This window comes from Oncorhynchus nerka, linkage group LG26, assembly GCF_034236695.1.
Source record: "Oncorhynchus nerka isolate Pitt River linkage group LG26, Oner_Uvic_2.0, whole genome shotgun sequence".
In the NCBI taxonomy this organism is placed as follows: domain Eukaryota; kingdom Metazoa; phylum Chordata; class Actinopteri; order Salmoniformes; family Salmonidae; genus Oncorhynchus; species Oncorhynchus nerka.
In genome coordinates, this window is record NC_088421.1 from 52,715,567 (window position 1) to 52,740,131 (window position 24,565).

At 40.1% G+C, this 24,565-nt stretch overlaps 1 protein-coding gene across 1 annotated transcript in view; it reads right to left on the reverse strand.

The window, feature by feature from the left end:
* Positions 1-24,565, reverse strand: part of LOC135564919 (serine hydroxymethyltransferase, cytosolic-like) — a 66,038-nt gene that overhangs the window by 12,867 nt on the left and 28,606 nt on the right. The window contains exon 2 of the mRNA XM_065011004.1: positions 6,400-6,515. Within this exon, the coding sequence (XP_064867076.1) occupies positions 6,400-6,498 (99 nt within the window). The 5' untranslated portion in view covers positions 6,499-6,515. The remainder of the gene's footprint in view (positions 1-6,399; positions 6,516-24,565) is intronic.

Here is a 24,565-nt window from a genome sequence, read left to right on the forward strand (position 1 = left end):
ACCTCTGAGTGACTCCTGGTTAAATACAGGTTCATAGTGCCTACCTCTGTCCAGGATACCCCTCTGAGTGACACCTGGTTAAATACAGGTTCATAGTGCCTACCTCTGTCCAGGATACCCTCTGAGTGACACCTGGTTAAATACAGGTTCATAAAGGTTCATAGTGCCTACCTCTGTCCAGGATACCCCTCTGAGTGACTCCTGGTTAAATACAGGTTCATAAAGGTTTATAGTGCCTACCTCTGTCCAGGATACCTCTGAGTGACTCCCTGGTTAAATACAGGTTCATAACTTCATAGTGCCTACCTCTGTCCAGGATACCCCTCTGAGTGACTCCCTGGATAAATACAGGTTCATAAAGCTTCATAAAGGTTCATAGTGCCTACCTCTGTCCAGGTTACCCCTCTTGAGTGACTCCCTGGTTAAATACAGGTTCATAAAGGTTTATAGTGCCTACCTCTGTCCAGGATACCCCTCTGAGTGACTCCTGGTTAAATACAGGTTCATACAGGTTCATAGTAATACACACCTCTTCCAGGATACCCCTCTGAGTGACTCCTGGTTAAATACAGGTTCATACAGGTTCATAGTGCCTACCTCTGTCCAGGATACCCCTCTGAGTACTTGTTGTTCATACAGGAGCCCAGGGCTTCTAGAACAGCTCTGGAGGTGAAGTTCTCTGATGCGATCAGCTCCATACGAAGGTCTGACGATGCTTCTCTCTCTTGATGATGGAGAACACCTAGACAATACACTGTTCCATTATAATACACCTAGACAATACACCGATTCATTATAATACACCGAACACAATACACCTTTCCATTATAATACACCTAACACAATACACTGATTCATTATAATACACCTAGACAATACACCGATTCCATTATAATAGACACAATACACTGATTCATTATAATACACCTAGACAATACACCGTCTCATTATAATACACCTAGACAATACACCGATTCATTATAATACACCTAGACAATACACCGATTCATTATAATACACCTAGACAATACACTGATTCATTATAATACACACAATACACTGATTCATTATAATACACCTAGACAATACACTGATTCATTATAATACACCTAACACAATACACCGTCTCATTATAATACACCTAGACAATACACCGTCTCATTATAATACATCTAGACAATACACCGATTCATTATAATACACCTAGACAATACACCGATTCATTATAATACACACAATACACTGATTCATTATAATACACCTAGACAATACACCGATTCATTATAATACACACAATACACCGTTCCCTTATAATACACCTAGACAATACACCGATTCATTATAATACACACAATACACCGATTCATTATAATACACCTAGACAATACACCGATTCATTATAATACACCTAGACAATACACTGATTCATTATAATACACCTAGACAATACACCGATTCATTATAATACACCTAGACAATACACTGATTCATTATAATACACCTAGACAATACACTGATTCATTATAATACACCTAGACAATACACCGATTCATTATAATACACCTAGACAATACACTGATTCATTATAATACACACAATACACTGATTCATTATAATACACCTAGACAATACACTGATTCATTATAATACACACAATACACCGATTCATTATAATACACCTAGACAATACACCGATTCATTATAATACACACAATACACCGATTCATTATAATACACCTAGACAATACACCGATTCATTATAATACACCTAACACAATACACTGATTCATTATAATACACCTAACACAATACACTGATTCATTATAATACACCGATTCATTATAATACACCGATTCAGTATAATACACCTAGACAATACACTGATTCATTATAATACACCTAGACAATACACCGATTCATTATAATACACACAATACACTGATTCATAATAATACACCTAGACAATACACCGATTCATTATAATACACCGATTCATTATAATACACACAATACACTGATTCATTATAATACACCTAGACAATACACCGATTCATTATAATACACACAATACACTGATTCATTATAATACACCTAGACAATACACCGATTCATTATAATACACCGAACACAATACACTGATTCATTATAATACACCGAACACAATACACCGATTCATTATAATACACACAATACACTGATTCATTATAATACACCTAGACAATACACCGATTCATTATAATACACCAACACAATACACCGATTCATTATAATACACCGAACACAATACACTGATTCATTATAATACACACAATACACCGATTCATTATAATACACACAATACACTGATTCATTATAATACACCTAGACAATACACTGATTCATTATAATACACCTAGACAATACACTGATTCATTATAATACACACAATACATTCGATTCATTATAATACACCTAGACAATACACCGATTCATTATAATACACACAATACACCGATTCATTATAATACACACAATACACTGATTCATTATAATACACCTAGACAATACACCGATTCATTATAATACACCGATTCATTATAATACACCTAGACAATACACCGATTCATTATAATACACCGATTCATTATAATACACCGATTCATTATAATACACCTAGACAATACACCGATTCATTATAATACACCGATTCATTATAATACACCTAGACAATACACGATTCATTATAATACACACAATACACTGATTCATTATAATACACCTAGACAATACACCGTCTCATTATAATACACCGATTCATTATAATACACCTAGACAATACACCGATTCATTATAATACACACAATACACTGATTCATTATAATACACCTAGACAATACACCGATTCATTATAATACACCGATTCATTATAATACACCTAGACAATACACCGATTCATTATAATACACTGATTCATTATAATACACCGATTCATTATAATACACCTAGACAATACACTGATTCATTATAATACACACAATACACTGATTCATTATAATACACCTAGACAATACACTGATTCATTATAATACACCTAACACAATACACTGATTCATTATAATACACCTAGACAATACACCGATTCATTATAATACACCTAGACAATACACTGATTCATAATAATACACCTAGACAATACACCGATTCATTATAATACACCTAGACAATACACCGATTCATTATAATACACCTAACACAATACACTGATTCATTATAATACACCTAGACAATACACCGATTCATTATAATACACACAATACACCGATTCATTATAATACACCTAGACAATACACCGATTCATTACAATACACCGATTCATTATAATTGTTGGAGCGAACCATTGAGGAAAGCTCAGCATTGCATGTAGATAGGTTTGGCTGCTAGGCTGAAGTAGCAAGGACATGCACATTAAGAGAAGATGATATCCAGGCCATATGACACCCAGACCATGCTCTATTTTTGTAGGAATACATTAACCAGGACCATACGTGCATTCACGACAGCTGAACGTGCTGTGGTCAGCAGGATACAGGAAGAAAGATGTAGGCAGGATAACTGATGACGTAAAACATAAGCGTGCAGTATATACATTATTTATAGAACATGGAAAGAGTTCTGCCATCGTTGTAACCAAAAGCGGATACTAAAGGGGGAGTAGCTCTATTTACATATGTGATGTACACAAATACTATGTGTGTATAAAAGCAGAGCCAGTGCTAAGAAGCGGCGGCTGTTCCGCGGACCAGCACGGCTTTTAATAACTTGTATTAAAGGCTACATTGAATCCACAAAGTTCTTCTGAGAGTATTATATTTATATATATTTCTGAAACAATTATCTACGACATAATACACACAATACACCGATTCATTATAATACACACAATACACCGATTCATCATAATACACACAATACACCGATTCATTATAATACACCTAGACAATACACTGATTCATTATAATACACCTAGACAATACACCGATTCATTATAATACACCTAGACAATACACCGATTCATTATAATACACACAATACACTGATTCATTATACACACAATACACTGATTCATTATAATACACCTAGACAATACACCGTCTCATTATAATACACCTAGACAATACACCGTCTCATTATAATACACCTAGACAATACACCGTCTCATTATAATACACCTAGACAATACACCGATTCATAATAATACACACAATACACTGATTCATTATAATACACCTAGACAATACACCGATTCATTATAATACACCTAACACAATACACTGATTCATTATAATACACCTAGACAATACACCGATTCATTATAATACACACAATACACCGATTCATTATAATACACCTAGACAATACACCGATTCATTATAATACACCTAACACAATACACTGATTCATTATAATACACCTAGACAATACACCGATTCATTATAATACACACAATACACTGATTCATTATAATACACCTAGACAATACACCGTCTCATAATAATACACCTAGACAATACACCGATTCATTATAATACACCTAGACAATACACCGATTCATTATAATACACACAATACACTGATTCATTATAATAAACCTAGACAATACACCGATTCATAATAATACACCTAGACAATACACCGATTCATTATAATACACCTAGACAATACACTGATTCATTATAATACACCTAGACAATACACCGTCTCATTATAATACACCGATTCATAACAATACACCTAGACAATACACTGATTCATTATAATACACACAATACACTGATTCATTATAATACACTGATTCATTATAATACACCTAGACAATACACTGATTCATTATAATACACTGATTCATTATAATACACCTAGACAATACACTGATTCATTATAATACACCGATTCATTATAATACACACAATACACCGATTCATTATAATACACACAATACACCGATTCATTATAATACACCTAGACAATACACCGATTCATTATAATACACCGAACACAACACACTGATTCATTATAATACACCTAACACAATACATCGTTTCATTATAATACACCTAGACAATACACTGATTCATTATAATACACCTAGACAATACACTGATTCATTATAATACACCGAACACAATACACTGATTCATTATAATACACACAATACACTGATTCATTATAATACACCAAACAAGACACGTTTCATTATAATACACCTAGACAATACACCGATTCATTATAATACACCTAGACAATACACTGATTCATTATAATACACCTAGACAATACACCGATTCATTATAATACACACAATACACCGATTCATTATAATACACCGAACACAATACACTGATTCATTATAATACACACAATACACTGATTCATTATAATACACCTAGACAATACACCGATTCATTATAATACACACAATACACTGATTCATTATAATACACCTAGACAATACACCGATTCATTATAATACACCGATTCATTATAATACACCTAGACAATACACTGATTCATTATAATACACACAATACACCGATTCATTATAATACACCTAACACAATACACCGGCCTTAACCCAGCCTGTAGTACCTGGCCTTAACCCAGCCTGTAGTTACCTGGCCTGTAGTTACCTGGCCTTAACCCAGCCTGTAGTTACCTGGCCTTAACCTAGCCTGTAGTTACCTGGCCTGTAGTTACCTGGCCTCAACCCAGCCTGTAGTTACCTGGCCTTAACCCAGCCTGTAGTTACCTGGCCTTAACCCAGCCTGTAGTTACCTGGCCTTAACCCAGCCTGTAGTTACCTGGCCTGTAGCTACCTGGCCTGTAGTTACCTGGCCTGTAGTTACCCGGCCTGTAGGTACCTGGCCTGTAGTTACCTGGCCTGTAGTTACCTGGCCTAACCCAGTTACCTGGCCTTAACCAGCCTGTAGTTACCTGGCCTGTAGTTACCTGGCCTTAACCCAGCCTGTAGTTACCTGGCCTGTAGTTACCTGGCCTGTAGTTACCTGGCCTGTAGTTACCCGGCCTGTAGGTACCTGGCCTGTAGTTACCTGGCCTGTAGTTACCTGGCCTTAACCCAGCCTGTAGTTACCTGGCCTGTAGTTACCTGGCCTTAACCCAGCCTGTAGTTACCTGGCCTGTAGCTACCTGGCCTGTAGTTACCTGGCCTGTAGTTACCCGGCCTGTAGGTACCTGGCCTGTAGTTACCTGGCCTGTAGTTACCTGGCCTTAACCCAGCCTGTAGTTACCTGGCCTGTAGTTACCTGGCCTGTAGTTACCTGGCCTGTAGTTACCTGGCCTGTAGTTACCCAGCCTGTAGCTACCTGGCCTGTAGTTACCTACCTGCCCCCCCGCGTGACGTACCTCAGAGTCGTTGGAGCTGAGTGGCTCCTGCATCATCTTGTTGTGAGACTCCCACACGTCCTTACTGACATGGTGACTGGTACCGTTGCTATGAGACATGATGACTGGTACCGTTGCTATGAGACAAGACAGACAGTTAGTTAGTTAGTTAGTTAGTTAAGCTATGAGACAAGACAGACAGTTAGTTAGTTAGTTAGTTAGTTAGTTAAGCTATGAGACAAGACAGACAGTTAGTTAGTTAGTTAGTTAGTTAAGCTATGAGACAAGACAGTTAGTTAGTTAGTTAGTTAAGCTATGAGACAAGACAGACAGTTAGTTAGTTAAGCTATGAGACAAGACAGACAGTTAGATAGTTAGTTAGTTAGTTAAGCTATGAGACAAGACAGACAGTTAGTTAGTTAGTTAGTTAGTTAGTTAGTTAGTTAAGCTATGAGACAAGACAGTTAGTTAGTTAGTTAGTTAGTTAGTTAAGCTATGAGACAAGACAGACAGTTAGTTAGTTAGTTAGTTAGTTAAGCTATGAGACAAGACAGACAGTTAGATAGTTAGTTAAGCTATGAGACAAGACAGACAGTTAGATAGTTAGTTAAGCTATGAGACAAGACAGACAGTTAGTTAGTTAAGCTATGAGACAAGACAGACAGTTAGTTAGTTAAGCTATGAGACAAGACAGACAGTTAGTTAGTTAAGCTATGAGACAAGACAGACAGTTAGTTAGTTAGTTAGTTAAGCTATGAGACAAGACAGACAGTTAGTTAGTTAGTTAGTTAAGCTATGAGACATGACAGACAGTTAGTTAGTTAGTTAGTTAGTTAGTTAGTTAGTTAGTTAGTTAGTTAGTTAAGCTATGAGACATGATGACTGGTACTGATCTACAGACACAGACAAGACAGTTAGTTAGTTAGTTAGTTAGTTAGTTAGTTAGTTAGTTAGTTAAGCTATGAGACAAGACAGACAGTTAGTTAAGCTATGAGACAAGACAGACAGTTAGTTAGTTAGTTAAGCTATGCCAAATAAGATTCAACAGTATCTTTGGTCAACCCCTCTAAATATCAGTTGTTGGGAAAATATAGTATTCAGGGCTATATTTAGTCAGGTTATCATCTGGTATTCAGGGCTATATTTAGTCAGGTTATCTGGTATTCAGGGCTATATTTAGTCAGGTTATCTGGTATTCAGGGCTATATTTAGTCAGGTTATCTGGTATTCAGGGCTATATTTAGTCAGGTTATCTGGTATTGAGGGCTATATTTAGTCAGGTTATCATCTGGTATTCAGGGCTATATTTAGTCAGGTTATCATCTGGTATTCAGGGCTATATTTAGTCAGGTTATCATCTGGTATTCAGGGCTATATTTAGTCAGGTTATCATCTGGTATTCAGGGCTATATTTAGTCAGGTTATCTGGTATTCAGGGCTATATTTAGTCAGGTTATCTGGTATTCAGGACCATATTTAGTCAGGTTATCATCTGGTATTCAGGGCTATATTTAGTCAGGTTATCATCTGGTATTCAGGGCTATATTTAGTCAGGTTATCTGGTATTCAGGGCTATATTTAGTCAGGTTATCTGGTATTCAGGACTATATTTAGTCAGGTTATCTGGTATTCAGGGCTATATTTAGTCAGGTTATCATCTGGTATTCAGGATTATATTTAGTCAGGTCATCTGGTATTCAGGACTATATTTAGTCAGGTTATCTGGTATTCAGGACTATATTTAGTCAGGTTATCTGGTATTCAGGACTATATTTAGTCAGGTTATCTGGTATTCAGGGCTATATTTAGTCAGGTTATCTGGTATTCAGGGCTATATTTAGTCAGGTTATCTGGTATTCAGGGCTATATTTAGTCAGGTTATCTGGTATTCAGGGCTATATTTAGTCAGGTTATCATCTGGTATTCAGGGCTATATTTAGTCAGGTTATCATCTGGTATTCAGGACTATATTTAGTCAGGTTATCATCTGGTATTCAGGGCTATATTTAGTCAGGTTATCATCTGGTATTCAGGACCATATTTAGTCAGGTTATCATCTGGTATTCAGGGCTATATTTAGTCAGATTATCTGGTATTCAGGGCTATATTTAGTCAGGTTATCTGGTATTCAGGGCTATATTTAGTCAGATTATCTGGTATTCAGGGCTATATTTAGTCAGGTTATCTGGTATTCAGGGCTATATTTAGTCAGGTTATCTGGTATTCAGGGCTATATTTAGTCAGGTTATCATCTGGTATTCAGGGCTATATTTAGTCAGGTTATCTGGTATTCAGGACTATATTTAGTCAGGTTATCATCTGGTATTCAGGACTATATTTAGTCAGGTCATCTGGTATTCAGGACCATATTTAGTCAGGTTATCATCTGGTATTCAGGACCATATTTAGTCAGGTTATCATCTGGTATTCAGGGCTATATTTAGTCAGGTTATCATCTGGTATTCAGGGCTATATTTAGTCAGGTTATCTGGTATTCAGGACTATATTTAGTCAGGTTATCTGGTATTCAGGACTATATTTAGTCAGGTCATCTGGTATTCAGGACTATATTTAGTCAGGTTATCATCTGGTATTCAGGACTATATTTAGTCAGGTTATCATCTGGTCTCCAGGATTATATTTAGTCAGGTTATCATCTGGTATTCAGGACTATATTTAGTCAGGTTATCTGGTATTCAGGACTATATTTAGTCAGGTTATCTGGTATTCAGGACTATATTTAGTCAGGTTATCACAGGAACAGCCATGTTTAAACCAACAGGACTATATTTAGTCAGGTTATCTGGTATTCAGGACTATATTTAGTCAGGTTATCACAGGAACAGCCATGTTTAAACCAACAGGACTATATTTAATCAGGTTATCTGGTATTCAGGACTATATTTAGTCAGGCTATATTTAGTCAGGTTAGTCAGGTCATCTGGTATTCAGGACTATATTTAGTCAGGTCATCTGGTATTCAGGACTATATTTAGTCAGGTCATCTGGTATTCAGGACTATATTTAGTCAGGTTATCTGGTATTCAGGACTATATTTAGTCAGGTCATCTGGTATTCAGGACTATATTTAGTCAGGTCATCTGGTATTCAGGACTATATTTAGTCAGGTTATCACAGGAACAGCCATGTTTAAACCAACGGGACTATATTTAGTCAGGTTATCTGGTATTCAGGACTATATTTAGTCAGGTTATCACAGGAACAGCCATGTTTAAACCAACGGGACTATATTTAGTCAGGTTATCACTGGAACAGTGTGTAAGGAATAGGGTGCTACTTGGTATGGTCCTGGTGGAAATAGTGGACTATGTAGGGAATAGGGTTCCATTTGGTATGGTCCTGGTGGAAATAGTGGACTATGTAGGGAATAGGGTTCCATTTGGTATGGTTCTGGTGGAAATAGTGCACTATGTAGGGAATAGGGTTCCATTTGGTATGGTCCTGGTGGAAATAGTGGACTATGTAGGGAATAGGGTTCCATTTGGTATGGCCCTGGTGGAAATAGTGGACTATGTAGGGAATAGGGTTCCATTTGGTATGGTCCTGGAGGAAATAGTGGACTATGTAGGGAATAGGGTTCCATTTGGTCTGGTCCTGGTGGAAATAGTGGACTATGTAGGGAATAGGGTGCTACTTGGTATGGTCCTGGTGGAAATAGTGCACTATGTAGGGAATAGGTAACCATTTGGTATGGTCCTGGTGGAAATAGTGCACTATGTAGGGAATAGGTAACCATTTGGTATGGTCCTGGTGGAAATAGTGCACTATGTAGGGAATAGGGTGCCACCCCTGTCACTGCCACTCTGTGTCTGATGCAACAGCAGCTGGACTCATGACTTCTGTTATCTTGTTTGTCCAATTTAAAGAGGCCAGGCACCGTCAGCTAACTAACCTCGCTAGATAAAGTAACAAATTCTGTGTTGTAGTGTGTTAAAGAGGCCAGCCACCGTCAGCTAACTAACCTCGCTAGATAAAGTAACAAATTCTGTGTTGTAGTGTGTTAAAGAGGCCAGCCACCGTCAGCTAACTAACCTCCCTAGATAAAGTAACAAATTCTGTGTTGTAGTGTGTTAAAGCAGGGGGTTCTTTAACCTTTTCAGCCTGGGACCCAAATGAGAAATTCAATGTTTTCCTGGGACCCAAGCTTAGTAAAATATGCAACTATACATAAATATCGGTACATTTCATTGCCCTTATGCCTAAAACAAATAACAACGACATTAAATATCCATATAAATATCTATTCATGTTTAGTTTCCCCCATTAAAAACACTCTTACATATCTGTCTAGGTTGGAAATGTTGTAGACAAACAACCCAGAACTGTGTTCTCTGTCAGGCAGGAGACCACTTCCTGTTTGTAGATGAACAACCCAGAACTGTGTTCTCTGTCAGGCAGGAGACCACTTCCTGTTGTAGATGGAACAACCCAGAACTGTGTTCTCTGTCAGGCAGGAGACCACTTCCTGTTGTAGACAAACAACCCAGAACTGTGTGAGTGGGTTCTCAGTGAGGAGACCACTTCCTGTTTGTAGATGAACAACCCAGAACTGTGTTCTCTGTCAGGCAGGAGACCACTTCCTGTTGTAGATGAACAACCCAGAACTGTGTTCTCTGTCAGGCAGGAGACCACTTCCTGTTGTAGACAAACAACCCAGAACTGTGTTCTCTGTCAGGCAGGAGACCACTTCCTGTTGTAGATGGAACAACATTACATTTACATTTAAGTCATTTAGCAGACGCTCTTATCCAGAGCGACTTACAAATTGGTGCTTTCACCTTATGACATCAACACTGTGTTCTCTGTCAGGCAGGAGACAACTGTTGTAGACAAACAACCCAGCACTGTGTTCTCTGTCAGGCAGGAGACCACTTCCTGTTGTAGACAAACAACCCAGAACTGTGTTCTCTGTCAGTCAGGAGACCACTTCCTGTTGTAGACAAACAACCCAGAACTGTGTTGTAGACAAACAACCCAGAACTGTGTTCTCTGTCAGGCAGGAGACCACTTCCTGTTGTAGACAAACAACCCAGAACTGTTCTCTGTCAGTCAGGAGACCACTTCCTGTTGTAGACAAACAACCCAGAACTGTGTTCTCTGTCAGTCAGGAGACCACTTCCTGTTGTAGACAAACAACCCAGAACTGTGTTCTCTGTCAGGCAGGAGACCACTTCCTGTTTGTAGACGAACAACCCAGAACTGTGTTCTCTGTCAGTCAGGAGACCACTTCCTGTTGTAGACAAACAACCCAGAACTGTGTTCTCTGTCAGTCAGGAGACCACTTCCTGTTGTAGACAAACAACCCACAACTGTGTTCTCTGTCAGTCAGGAGACCACTTCCTGTTTGTAGATGAACAACCCAGAACTGTGTTCTCTGTCAGTCAGGAGACCACTTCCTGTTGTAGACAAACAACCCAGAACTGTGTTCTCTGTCAGTCAGGAGACCACTTCCTGTTTGTAGATGAACAACCCAGAACTGTTTGAGTGGGTTCTCAGTCAGGAGACCACTTCCTGTTGTAGACAAACAACCCAGAACTGTGTTCTCTGTCAGTCAGAGACCACTTCCTGTTTGTAGATGAACAACCCAGAACTGTGTGAGATGGGTTCTCAGTCAACCCTGGAGATCTCTGTCTCCACAACCAAACCCATTAGATCTCTCTGGTCTCACAACAAACCCCATTAGATAACCCTGGAGATAGTCTCCACAACCAAACCCATTAGATAGCCCTGGAGATCTCTCTGGTCTCCACAACCAAAACCCATTAGATAACCCTGAGATATCTCTGGTCTCCATAACCAAACCCATTAGATAACCCTGGAGATCTCTCTGGTCTCCACAACCAAACCCATTAGATAGCCCTGGAGATCTCTCTGGTCTCCACAACCAAACCCATTAGATAACCCTGGAGATCTCTGGTCTCCATAACCAAACCCATTAGATAACCCTGAGATCTCTCTGGTCTCCATAACCAAACCCATTCTCTCAGGGATAGATAACCCTGGAGATCTCTCTGGTCTCCATAACCAAACCCATTCTCTCAGGGATAGATAACCCTGGAGATCTCTCTGGTCTCCACAACCAAACCCATTCTCTCAGGGATAGATAACCCTGGAGATCTCTCTGGTCTCCACAACCAAACCCATTCTCTCAGGGATAGATAACCCTGGAGATCTCTCTGGTCTCCACAACCAAACCCATTCTCTCAGGGATAGATAACCCTGGAGATCTCTCTGGTCTCCATAACCCAAGCCCATTAGATAACCCTGGAGATCTCTCTGGTCTCCACAACCAAACCCATTAGATAACCCTGGAGATCTGTCTGGTCTCCACACCAAACCCATTCTCTCAGGGATAGATAACCTGGAGATCTCTCTGGTCTCCACAACCAAACCCATTAGATAACCCTGGAGATCTCTCTGATCTCCATAACCAAACCCATTCTCTCAGGGATAGATAACCCTGGAGATCTCTCTAACTTCCTGTTTGCCTCAAAAAGCATCTTGCTTCAATCGGTTTATTCCAGTTCAGAATAACAATTATTATTGTATTTTAACAGCAACAGTTCCAACCTAGACTAGTTTTTCTACAGTCAGATGTTCAGTAGGCCTGATCATATTCCATCTGTTCTGTTACTAAGGGTTGAACTATCAGTAGCTGGCTTTGGTGAATGTTAGATATTATCTGTGTACAAGACCAGGGGATTTGTTAGAAGAGGAAGTCACATCTACTGAGAGAGTTAGTTAGTTAGTCCCTTATTTCTGTTGATCATCAACTGTTGAAATTGACAACAATGTCTTGCTAGTTGACTGACTGGTCCAAGGTACGGGTCATTGTGTCTGTCTGTAGGGTAAGGTACGGGTCATTGTGTCTGTCTGTAGGGTAAGGTACGGTCATTGTGTCTGTCTGTAGGTACGGGTCATTGTGTCTGTCTGTAGGGTAAGGTATGGGTCATTGTGTCTGTCTGTAGGTAAGGTACGGGTCATTGTGTCTGTCTATAGGGTAAGGTACGGGTCATTGTGTCTGTCTGTAGGGTAAGGTACGGGTCATTGTGTCTGTCTGTAGGTACGGGTCATTGTGTCTGTCTGTAGGGTAAGGTATGGGTCATTGTGTCTGTCTGTAGGGTAAGGTACGGGTCATTGTGTCTGTCTGTAGGTACGGGTCATTGTGTCTGTCTGTAGGGTAAGGTATGGGTCATTGTGTCTGGTAGGTGGGTCATTGTGTCTGTCTGTAGGTAAGGTACGGGTCATTGTGTCTGTCTATAGGTAAGGTGTCTGTAGGGTAAGGTACGGGTCATTGTGTCTGTCTGTAGGTAAGGTACGGGTCATTGTGTCTGTCTGTAGGTACGGGTCATTGTGTCTGTCTGTAGGGTAAGGTATGGGTCATAGGGTGTACGGGTCATTGTGTCTGTCTGTAGGGTAAGGTACGGGTCATTGTGTCTGTCTGTAGGGTAAGGTACGGTCATTGTGTCTGTCTGTAGGGTAAGGTACGGGTCATTGTGTCATTGTGTACGGGTCATTGTGTCTGTCTGTAGGGTAAGGTACGGGTCATTGTGTCTGTCTGTAGGTAAGGTACGGGTCATTGTGTCTGTCTGTAGGTACGGGTCATTGTGTCTGTCTAAGGTACGGGTCATTGTGTCTGTCTGTAGGGTAAGGCTGATGGTCATTGTGTCTATATGTAGGTACGGGTCATTGTGTCTGTCTGTAGGGTAAGGTACGGGTCATTGTGTCTGTCTGTAGGGTAAGGTACGGGTCATTGTGGGTAGGTAAGGTACGGGTCATTGTGTCATTGTGTTTATCTGTAGGGTAAGGTACGGGTCATTGTGTCTGTCTGTCTGTAGTAAGGTACGGGTCATTGTGTTTATCTGTAGGGTAAGGCACGGGTCATTGTGTCTATCTGTAGGGTAAGGTACGGGTCATTGTGTCTATCTGTAGGGTCGGGTCATTGTGTCTGTCTGTAGGGTAAGGTACGGGTCATTGTGTCTGTCTAGGGTAGGTCATTGTGTAAGGTACGGGTCATTGTGTCTGTCATTGTGTCTGTCTGTAGGGGTCATTGTGTCTGTCTGTAGGGTAAGGTACGGGTCATTGTGTCTATATGTAGGTACGGGTCATTGTGTCTGTCTGTAGGGTAAGGTACGGGTCATTGTGTCTGTCTGTAAGGTACGGGTCATTGTGTCTGTCTGTAGGTACGGGTCATTGTGTCTGTCGTAGGTAAGGTACGGGTCATTGTGTCTATATGTAGGGTAAGGTACGGGTCATTGTGTCTTGTAGGTCGGGTCATTGTGTCTGTCTGTAAGGTACGGGTCATTGTGTCTGTCTGTAGGGTAAGGTACGGGTCATTGTGTCTGTACGGGTCATTGTGTCTGTCTGTAGGGTAAGGTATTGGGTCATTGTGTCTGTCTGTAGGGTAAGGTACGGGTCATTGTGTCTGTCTGTAGGGTAAGGTACGGGTCATTGTGTCTGTCTGTAGGTAACGGGTCATTGTGTCTGTCTGTAGGGTAAGGTACGGGTCATTGTGTCTGTCTGTAGGGTACGGGTCATTGTGTCTGTCTGTAGGGTAAGGTACAGGTCATTGTGTCTATCTAAGGTACGGGGTATCTGTAGGGTAAGGTACGGGTCATTGTGTCTATCTAATGGTCTGTCTGTAGGGTAAGGTACGGGTCATTGTGTCTGTCTGTAGTGTCTGTAAGGTACGGGTCATTGTGTCTGTCTGTAGGGTTACGGGTCATTGTGTCTATCTGTAGGGTAAGGTCGGGTCATTGTGTCTATCTGTTACGGGTCAGGTACGGTAAGGTACGGGTCATTGTGTTTGTCTGTAGGGTAAGGTCATTGTGTCTATATGTAGGTACGGGTCATTTGTGTTTATCTGTAGGGTAAGGTGGGTCATTGTGTCTATCTGTAGGTAATGGGTCATTGTGTCTATCTGTAGGTAGGTCGGGTCATTGTGTGTTTATCTGTAGGGTAAGGTACGGGTCATTGTGTTTATCTGTAGGGTCTGTAGGTACGGGTCATTGTGTCTATCTGTAGGTAGGTAGGTGAGGTACGGGTCATTGTGTCTATCTGTCTGTAGGGTAAGGTACGGGTCATTGTGTCTGTCTAGGGTAGGTACGGGTCATTGTGTCTGTCTGTAGGTACGGTCATTGTGTCTGTCTGTAGGGTTACGGGTCATTGTGTCTGTCTGTAGGGTAAGTACGGGTCATTGTGTCTGTCTGTAGGGTAAGGTACGGGTCATTGTGTCTATCTTTAGGTCTGTCTGTAGGTAGGGTCATTGTGTCTGTCTGTAGGTACGGGTCATTGTGTCTGTCTGTCAGGGCAAGTAGGTACGGGTCATTGTGTCTGTCTGTAGGGTAAGGTACGGGTCATTGTGTCTGTCTGTAGGGTAGTACGTCATTGTGTCTGTCTGTAGGGTAAGGTACGGGTTCATAGTCATTGTGTCTGTCTGTCTCAAGTCATTGTGTCTGTCTGTAGGTATGGGTCATTGTGTCTGTCAGTCATTGTGTCTGTCTGTGTACGGGTCATGCCTCTGTAGGTAAGGTACGGGTCATTGTGTCTGTCTGTATACGGGTCATTTGTCTGTCTGTAGGGTAAGGTACGGGTCATTGTGTCTGTCTGTAGGGTAAGGTACGGGTCATTGTGTCTGTCTGTAGGGTAGGTACAGGGTCATTGTGTCTGTCTGTAGGGTAAGGGTCAGTTAGAGTACGACCGTCCCGAGGATCCGTATAGCACTGACCCTCAAGTCAGCCAAGGTTCAGCTGTCTTGTGACATGCGGTCTAACTGTTTCACTACATTTAGACATTTACGAGCTGATTTGACTAAATAAAATTTTTTAGTTAATGCATAATACTTTTTTTTTTTTTAATAGGACTCACATATTCAAGAAAAACTTACATTGTATCATAGCTAACTTAGCTATGAGTTTCTAGCTAGAAAAAGTGTCAAACGTCACCTCAAAAACCGCACGCTAATCGAGCTATTTTATTTGTGAATAGTGTACAAAAAGCGTAAATATAACAACTAAAGAGTAGTTAGCTGGGTACCCACCAGGTCGCTCGGCTGTGCAGCTGTCACCGTCGGAAAGCTGACGTTTGGAGAAAGACAAAACATGCAAATTGAGTTTCCTAGGAATACAAAGTCCGCGAAACCTATAAACCAATCAGTGTACAGAGAGACGTGATGTCCACGCCCCCTTTCTCGCTGTTAGCCAATAAAAACACATAACAGAAACTTCTGAACTGTCCATTGAAACTGATAGACAGTGATGAAATAATACCGTACTGTACAAAATATATTGATTAAAGTGCCTATAAATAGTTGAATTATGAAATTATTATTATGACACAACATGGTACATTCAGACAGCATTTAAATTGCTTTAGTGATATGATAGATAGTATAGTACCTTTAGGTCCCACCTGTCAAAGACAGACGGTTATAACAGACCAATAGGATCAGTTATAGTACCTTAGGTCCCACCCTGTCAAAGACAGACGGTTATAACAGACCAATAGGATCAGTTATAGTACCTTAGGTCCCACCCTGTCAAAGACAGACGGTTATAACAGACCAAGGGATCAGTTATTGAACCTTAGGTCCCACCTGTCAAAGACAGACGGTTATAACAGACCAATAGGATCAGTTATAGTATTTTAGGTCCCACCCTGTCAAAGACAGACGGTTATAACAGACCAATAGGATCAGTTATAGTATTTAGGCCCCACCCTGTCAAAGACAGACGGTTATAACAGACCAATAGGATCAGTTATTGAACCTTAGGTCCCAGTCAAAGACAGACAGTCATTACAGACCAATTAGGATCAGTTATAGTACCTTAGGTCGCCCAGTCAAAGACAGAGGCGGTTTATAACAGACCAATAGGATCAGTTATTGAACCCAGGTCCCACCCAGTCAAAGACAGACAGTCATTACAGACCAATTAGGATCAGTTATAGTACCTTAGGTCCCGCCCTGTCAAAGACAGACAGTCATAACAGACCTACAGACTCTATATAGTTGTCCTAGCCTACCTCTTTTAGGTAATAAATTCAATGCAGTATTAGCCTTATATTTAGCTAATTAATGATAGAGTATGCATAATAAGGTTCTAACTGATAGCCTCTGTCTCTTGTGAAATGTTCCCCACTGGCCTCTCTCCTTAATAAAACACACTCCTTGGAGTCCCATGCAGAAGAAGCCTAGAACAGGTTGTCTCTTGTGAAATGTTCCCCACTGGCCTCTCTCCTTAATAAAACACACTCCTTGGAGTCCCCATGCAGAAGAAGCCTAGAACAGGGTGCTGGACTGTGAAATGTTCCCCACGGGCCTCTCTCCTTAATAAAACACACTCATTGGAGTCCCATGCAGAAGAAGCCTAGAACAGGGTGCTGGACTGTGAAATGTTCCCCACAGGCCTCTCTCCTTAATAAAACACACTCCTTGGAGTCCCATGCAGAAGAAGCCTAGAACAGGGTGCTGGACTGTGAAATGTTCCCCACAGGCCTCTCTCCTTAATAAAACACACTCCTTGAGTCCCATGCAGAAGAAGCCTAGAACAGGGGTGCTGGACTGTGAAAATGTTCCCCACAGGCCTCTCTCCTTAATAAAACACACTCCTTGGAGTCCCATGCAGAAGAAGCCTAGAACAGGTTGTCTCTTCTGAAATGTTCCCCACAGGCCTCTCCTTAATAAAACACACTCCTTTGAGTCCCATGCAAGAAGAAGCCTAGAACAGGTTGCTGGACATTCAGAAGAAGTTTTCTGTTCATCGATTATTTCTGACCCATTTCTTAGACCAATAGACTATTGGAAGAGGGACGCAAACTCCATGTTCGCTGAACGTTACATACAGCAGCCAATAGAACTCAGGGGTAGTTTGAATGAAGAGCGAATGCCCGATGGTGGTAGGAGCAGTTATTTATTCAGACCCATAACCATTCAGTCCCATAACCATTCAGACCAATAACCATTCAGACCCATAACCATTCAGACCCATAACCATTCAGACCCATAACCATTCAGACCCATAACCATTCAGACCCATAACCATTCAGATGGTGGTAGACTATAGCAGTTATTAATTCAGACCCATAACCATTCAGACCCATAACCATTCAGATGGTGGTAGACTATAGCAGTTATTAATTCAGACCCATAACCATTCAGATGATGGTAGACTATAGCAGTTATTAATTCAGACCCATAACCATTCAGATGGTGGTGGACTATAGTAGTTATTAATTCAGTCCCATAACCATTCAGTCCCATAACCATTCAGACCCATAACCATTCAGACCCCTAACCATTCAGACCCATAACCATTCAGACCCATAACCATTCAGACCCATAACCATTCAGACCCATAAAAATTTGTAGCCACTCAGACCCATAACCATTCAGACCAATAACCATTCAGACCCTAACCATTCCAATAACCATTCAGACCCATAACCATTCAGACCCATAACCATTCAGACCCATAACCATTCAGACCCATAACCATTCAGACCCCATAAACCATTCAGACCCATAACCATTCAGACCCATAACCATTCAGACCCATAACCATTCAGACCCATAACCATTCAGACCCATAACCATTCAGACCCATTAACCATTTTACATTTACCATTCAGATGGTATAGACTCAGCAGTTATTAATTCAGATTCACCTTATGAACCATTCAGACCCATAACCATTCAGATGGTGGTAGACTATAGCAAAGTTATAAATTCAGACCCATAACCATTCAGACCCATAACCATTCAGACCCATAACCACCAGACCCATAACCACTCAGACCCATAACCATTTCAGACCATAACCATTCAGACCCATAACTCATTCAGACCCATAACCATTCAGATGGTGGTGGACTAACCACTCAGTTATAACCATTCAGACCCATAACCACTCAGACCCATAACCACTCCAGACCCATAACCATTCAGACCCATAACAAACACCGTGTGCTGTTGTAACTTTGAAGACCACGGTGTTAGGCACCAAATTAGTTTAAACAATGTGTGTAACTTCAGACCGCCTGTTATATTACAGTAATACAATTCACACTCAAAAATATTAGCCTACTGGAGCTAGTTTAATTTATTTACACAACAGAGCATATATCTGTAATGTAGGCCTCATGAAATGTCTTTAGGAGCTCATAAGAAATGTCTTTAATGTAGGCCTCATGAAATGTATTTAGGCCTCATGAAATGTCTTTCAGACCTCATGAAATGTCTTTAATGTAGGCCTCATCAAATGTATTTAATGTAGGCCTCATGAAATGTCTTTAATGTAGGCCTCATGAAATGTATTTACTGTAGGCCTCATGAAATGTATTTAGGCCTCATGAAATGTCTTTAATAGGCCTCATGAAATGTCTTTAAGGCCCTCATGAAATGTCTTTAGGCCTCATGAAATGTCTTTAATGTAGGCCTCATGAAATGTCTTTAATGTAGGCCTCATGAAATGTCTTTAATGTAGGCCTCATGAAATGTCTTTAGGCCTCATGAAATGTCTTTAGGGCTCATGAAATGTCTTAAATGTAGGCCTCATGAAATGTCTTTAATGTAGGCCTCATGAAATGTCTTTAGGCCTCATGAAATGTCTTTAGGGCTCATGAAATGTCTTTAATGTAGGCCTCATGAAATGTCTTTAATGTAGGCCTCATGAAATGTCTTTAATGTAGACCTCATGAAATGTCTTTAATGTAGGCCTTATGAAATGTCTTTAGGGCTCATGAAATGTCTTTAATGTAGGCCTCATGAAATGTCTTTAATGTAGGCCTCATGAAATGTATTTGGAAAGGCATCAAATGTCTTTAATGTAGGCCTCATGAAATCTCTTTAGGCCTCATCAAATGTCATTAATGCAGGCCTCATGAAATGTCTTTAGGCCTCATCAAATGTCTTTAATGCAGGCCTCATCAAATGTCTTTAATGCAGGCCTCATCAAATGTCTTTAATGCAGGCCTCATCAAATGTCTTTAATGCCTCATCAAATGTCTTTAATGCAGGCCTCATCAAATGTCTTTAATGTAGGCCTCATGAAATGTCTTTAATGTAGGCCTCATGAAATGTCTTTAATGCAGGCCTCATCAAATGTCTTTAATGCAGGCCTCATCAAATGTCTTTAATGCAGGCCTCATCAAATGTCTTTAATGTAGACCTCATGAAATGTCTTTAATGTAGGCCTCATCAAATGTCTTTAATGCAGGCCTCATCAAATGTCTTTAAGGCAGGCCTCATCAAATGTCTTTAATGTAGGCCTCATCAAATGTCTTTAATGCAGGCCTCATCAAATGTCTTTAATGCAGGCCTCATCAAATGTCTTTAATGTAGACCTCATGAAATGTCTTTAATGTAGGCCTCATCAAATGTCTTTAATGTAGGCCTCATCAAATGTCTTTAATGTAGGCCTCATCAAATGTCTTTAATGCAGGCCTCATGAAATGTCTTTAATGCAGGCCTCATCAAATGTCTTTAATGTAGGCCTCATCAAATGTCTTTAATGCAGGCCTCATTAAATGTCTTTAGGCCTCATGAAATGTCTTTAATGTAGGCCTCATGAAATGTCTTTAATGCAGGCCTCATCAAATGTCTTTAATGTAGGCCTCATCAAATGTCTTTAATGTAGGCCTCATCAAATGTCTTTAATGTAGGCCTCATCAAATGTCTTTAATGTAGGCCTCATCAAATGTCTTTAATGTAGGCCTCATCAAATGTCTTTAATGTAGGCCTCATCAAATGTCTTTAATGTAGGCCTCATCAAATGTCTTTAATGCAGGCCTCATGAAATGTCTTTAATGTAGGCCTCATCAAATGTCTTTAATGTAGGCCTCATCAAATGTCTTTAATGCAGGACCCCTTGACGTTTCCCACATTGTGTTACATTACAGCCTTATTCTGAAATTGATTTTTTTTTCAAATTAAAATTGTCATCAATCTACACACAATACCCCATAATGACATCACAATACCCCACAATGACATCACAATACCCCATAATGACATCACAATACCCCATAATGACAAAGCAAAATCGGGTTCTTAGAAATTTGTGGAAATTTATTACAAAATAAATAACTGAAATATGACATTTACATACTCATCCCCAGCTTCTAATTGGCTCATTCATCCCAAGAATCAACATGTGTTCACCCTTATGCCGTTATTAAGAGACTAAATACGAAAAGTTAATCCTGGATACCAATGTTCTAGATTAATGTATTGAGGTAAACAGGTCAGAGATGGTGGAACCCAGTGTTCTAGATTAATATATTGAGGAAAACAGGTATGAGATGTCAAGGTGGAATCCAGTGTTCTAGATTAATCTATTGAGGTAAACAGGTCAGAAACGGTGGAACCCAGTGTTCTAGTATTAATGTATTGAGGTAAACAGGTCAGAGATGGGTGGAACCCAGTGTTCTAGTATTAATGTATTGAGGTAAACAGGTCAGAGATGGTGGAAACCCAGTGTTCTAGATTAATGTATTGAGGTAAACCGGTCAGAGATGGTGGAAACCCAGTGTTCTAGTATTAATGTATTGAGGTAAACAGGTCTGAGATGGTGGAACCCAGTGTTCTAGTATTAAATGTATTGAGGTAAACAGGTCAGAGATGGTGGAACCCAGTGTTCTAGATTAATATATTGAGGTAAACAGGTCAGAGATGGTGTAAACAGTGTTCTAGTATTAATGTATTGAGTGTAAACAGGTCAGTGATGTCAAGGTGGAACCCAGTGTTCTAGATTAATGTATTGAGGTAAACAGGTCAGAGATGGTGGAACCCAGTGTTCTAGTATTAATGTATTGAGGTAAACAGGTCAGTGATGTCCAGGTGGAACCCAGTGTTCTAGATTAATGTATTGAGGAAGTAAACAGGTCAGAGATGGTGGAACCCAGTGTTCTAGTATTAATGTATTGAGGTAAACAGGTCAGAGATGGTGGAACCCAGTGTTCTAGTATTAATGTATTGAGGTAAACAGGTCAGTGATGTCAAGGTTGAACCCAGTGTTCTAGTATTAATGTATTGAGGTAAACAGGTCAGAGATGGTGGAACCCAGTGTTCTAGATTAATATATTGAGGAAAACAGGTATGAGATGTCAAGGTGGAATCCAGTGTTCTAGATTAATCTATTGAGGTAAACAGGTCAGAAACGGTGGAACCCAGTGTTCTAGTATTAATGTATTGAGGTAAACAGGTCAGAGATGGTGGAACCCAGTGTTCTAGTATTAATGTATTGAGGTAAACAGGTCAGAGATGGTGGAACCCAGTGTTCTAGATTAATGTATTGAGGTAAACCGGTCAGAGATGGTGGAACCCAGTGTTCTAGTATTAATGTATTGAGGTAAACAGGTCAGAGATGGTGGAACCCAGTGTTCTAGTATTAAATGTATTGAGGTAAACAGGTCAGAGATGGTGGAACCCAGTGTTCTAGATTAATATATTGAGGTAAACAGGTCAGAGATGGTGGAACCCAGTGTTCTAGTATTAATGTATTGAGGTAAACAGGTCAGTGATGTCAAGGTGGAACCCAGTGTTCTAGATTAATGTATTGAGGTAAACAGGTCAGAAACGGTGGAACCCAGTGTTCTAGTATTAATGTATTGAGGTAAACAGGTCAGAGATGGTGGAACCCAGTGTTCTAGTATTAATGTATTGAGGTAAACAGGTCAGTGATGTCAAGGTGGAACCCAGTGTTCTAGTATTAATGTATTGAGGTAAACAGGTCAGAGATGGTGGAACCCAGTGTTCTAGTATTAATGTATTGAGGTAAACAGGTCATGAGATGTCAAGGTGGAATCCAGTGTTCTAGATTAATCTATTGAGGTAAACAGGTCAGAGATGGTGGAACCCAGTGTTCTAGTATTAATGTATTGAGGTAAACAGGTCAGAGATGGTGGAACCCAGTGTTCTAGTATTAATGTATTGAGGTAAACAGGTCAGAGATGGTGGAACCCAGTGTTCTAGATTAATGTATTGAGGTAAACCGGTCAGAGATGGTGGAACCCAGTGTTCTAGTATTAATGTATTGAGGTAAACAGGTCAGAGATGGTGGAACCCAGTGTTCTAGATTAATATATTGAGGTAAACAGGTCAGAGATGGTGGAACCCAGTGTTCTAGTATTAATGTATTGAGGTAAACAGGTCAGAGATGTCAAGGTGGAACCCAGTGTTCTAGATTAATGTATTGAGGTAAACAGGTCAGAGATGGTGGAACCCAGTGTTCTAGTATTAATGTATTGAGGTAAACAGGTCAGTGATGTCAAGGTGGAACCCAGTGTTCTAGATTAATGTATTGAGGTAAACAGGTCAGAGATGGTGGAACCCAGTGTTCTAGTATTAATGTATTGAGGTAAACAGGTCAGAGATGGTGGAACCCAGTGTTCTAGTATTAATGTATTGAGGTAAACAGGTCAGTGATGTCAAGGTTGAACCCAGTGTTCTAGTATTAATGTATTGAGGTAAACAGGTCAGAGATGGTGGAACCCAGTGTTCTAGTATTAATGTATTGAGGTAAACAGGTCAGAGATGGTGGAACCCAGTGTTCTAGTATTAATATATTGAGGTTAACAGGTCAGAGATGGTGGAACCCAGTGTTCTAGCATTAATGTATTGAGGTAAACAGGTCAGTGATGTCAAGGTGGAACCCAGTGTTCTAGATTAATATATTGAGGTAAACAGGTCAGAGATGGTGGAACTCAGTGTTCTAGAATTAATGTATTGAGGTAAACAGGTCAGAGATGGTGGAACCCAGTGTTCTAGTATTAATGTATTGAGGTAAACAGGTCAGGAGATGGTGGAACCCAGTGTTCTAGTATTAATATATTGAGGTTAACAGGTCAGAGATGGTGGAACCCAGTGTTCTAGCATTAATGTATTCAGGTAAACAGGTCAGGAGATGGTGGAACCCAGTGTTCTAGATTAATGTATTGAGGTAAACAGGTCAGAGATGCTGGAACCCAGTGTTCTAGTATTAATATATTGAGGTTAACAGGTCAGAGATGGTGGAACCCAGTGTTCTAGTATTAATGTATTGAGGTAAACAGGTCAGTGATGTCAAGGTGGAACCCAGTGTTCTAGTATTAATGTATTGAGGTAAACAGGTCAGAGATGTCAAGGTGGAACCCAGTGTTCTAGATTAATGTATTGAGGTAAACAGGTCAG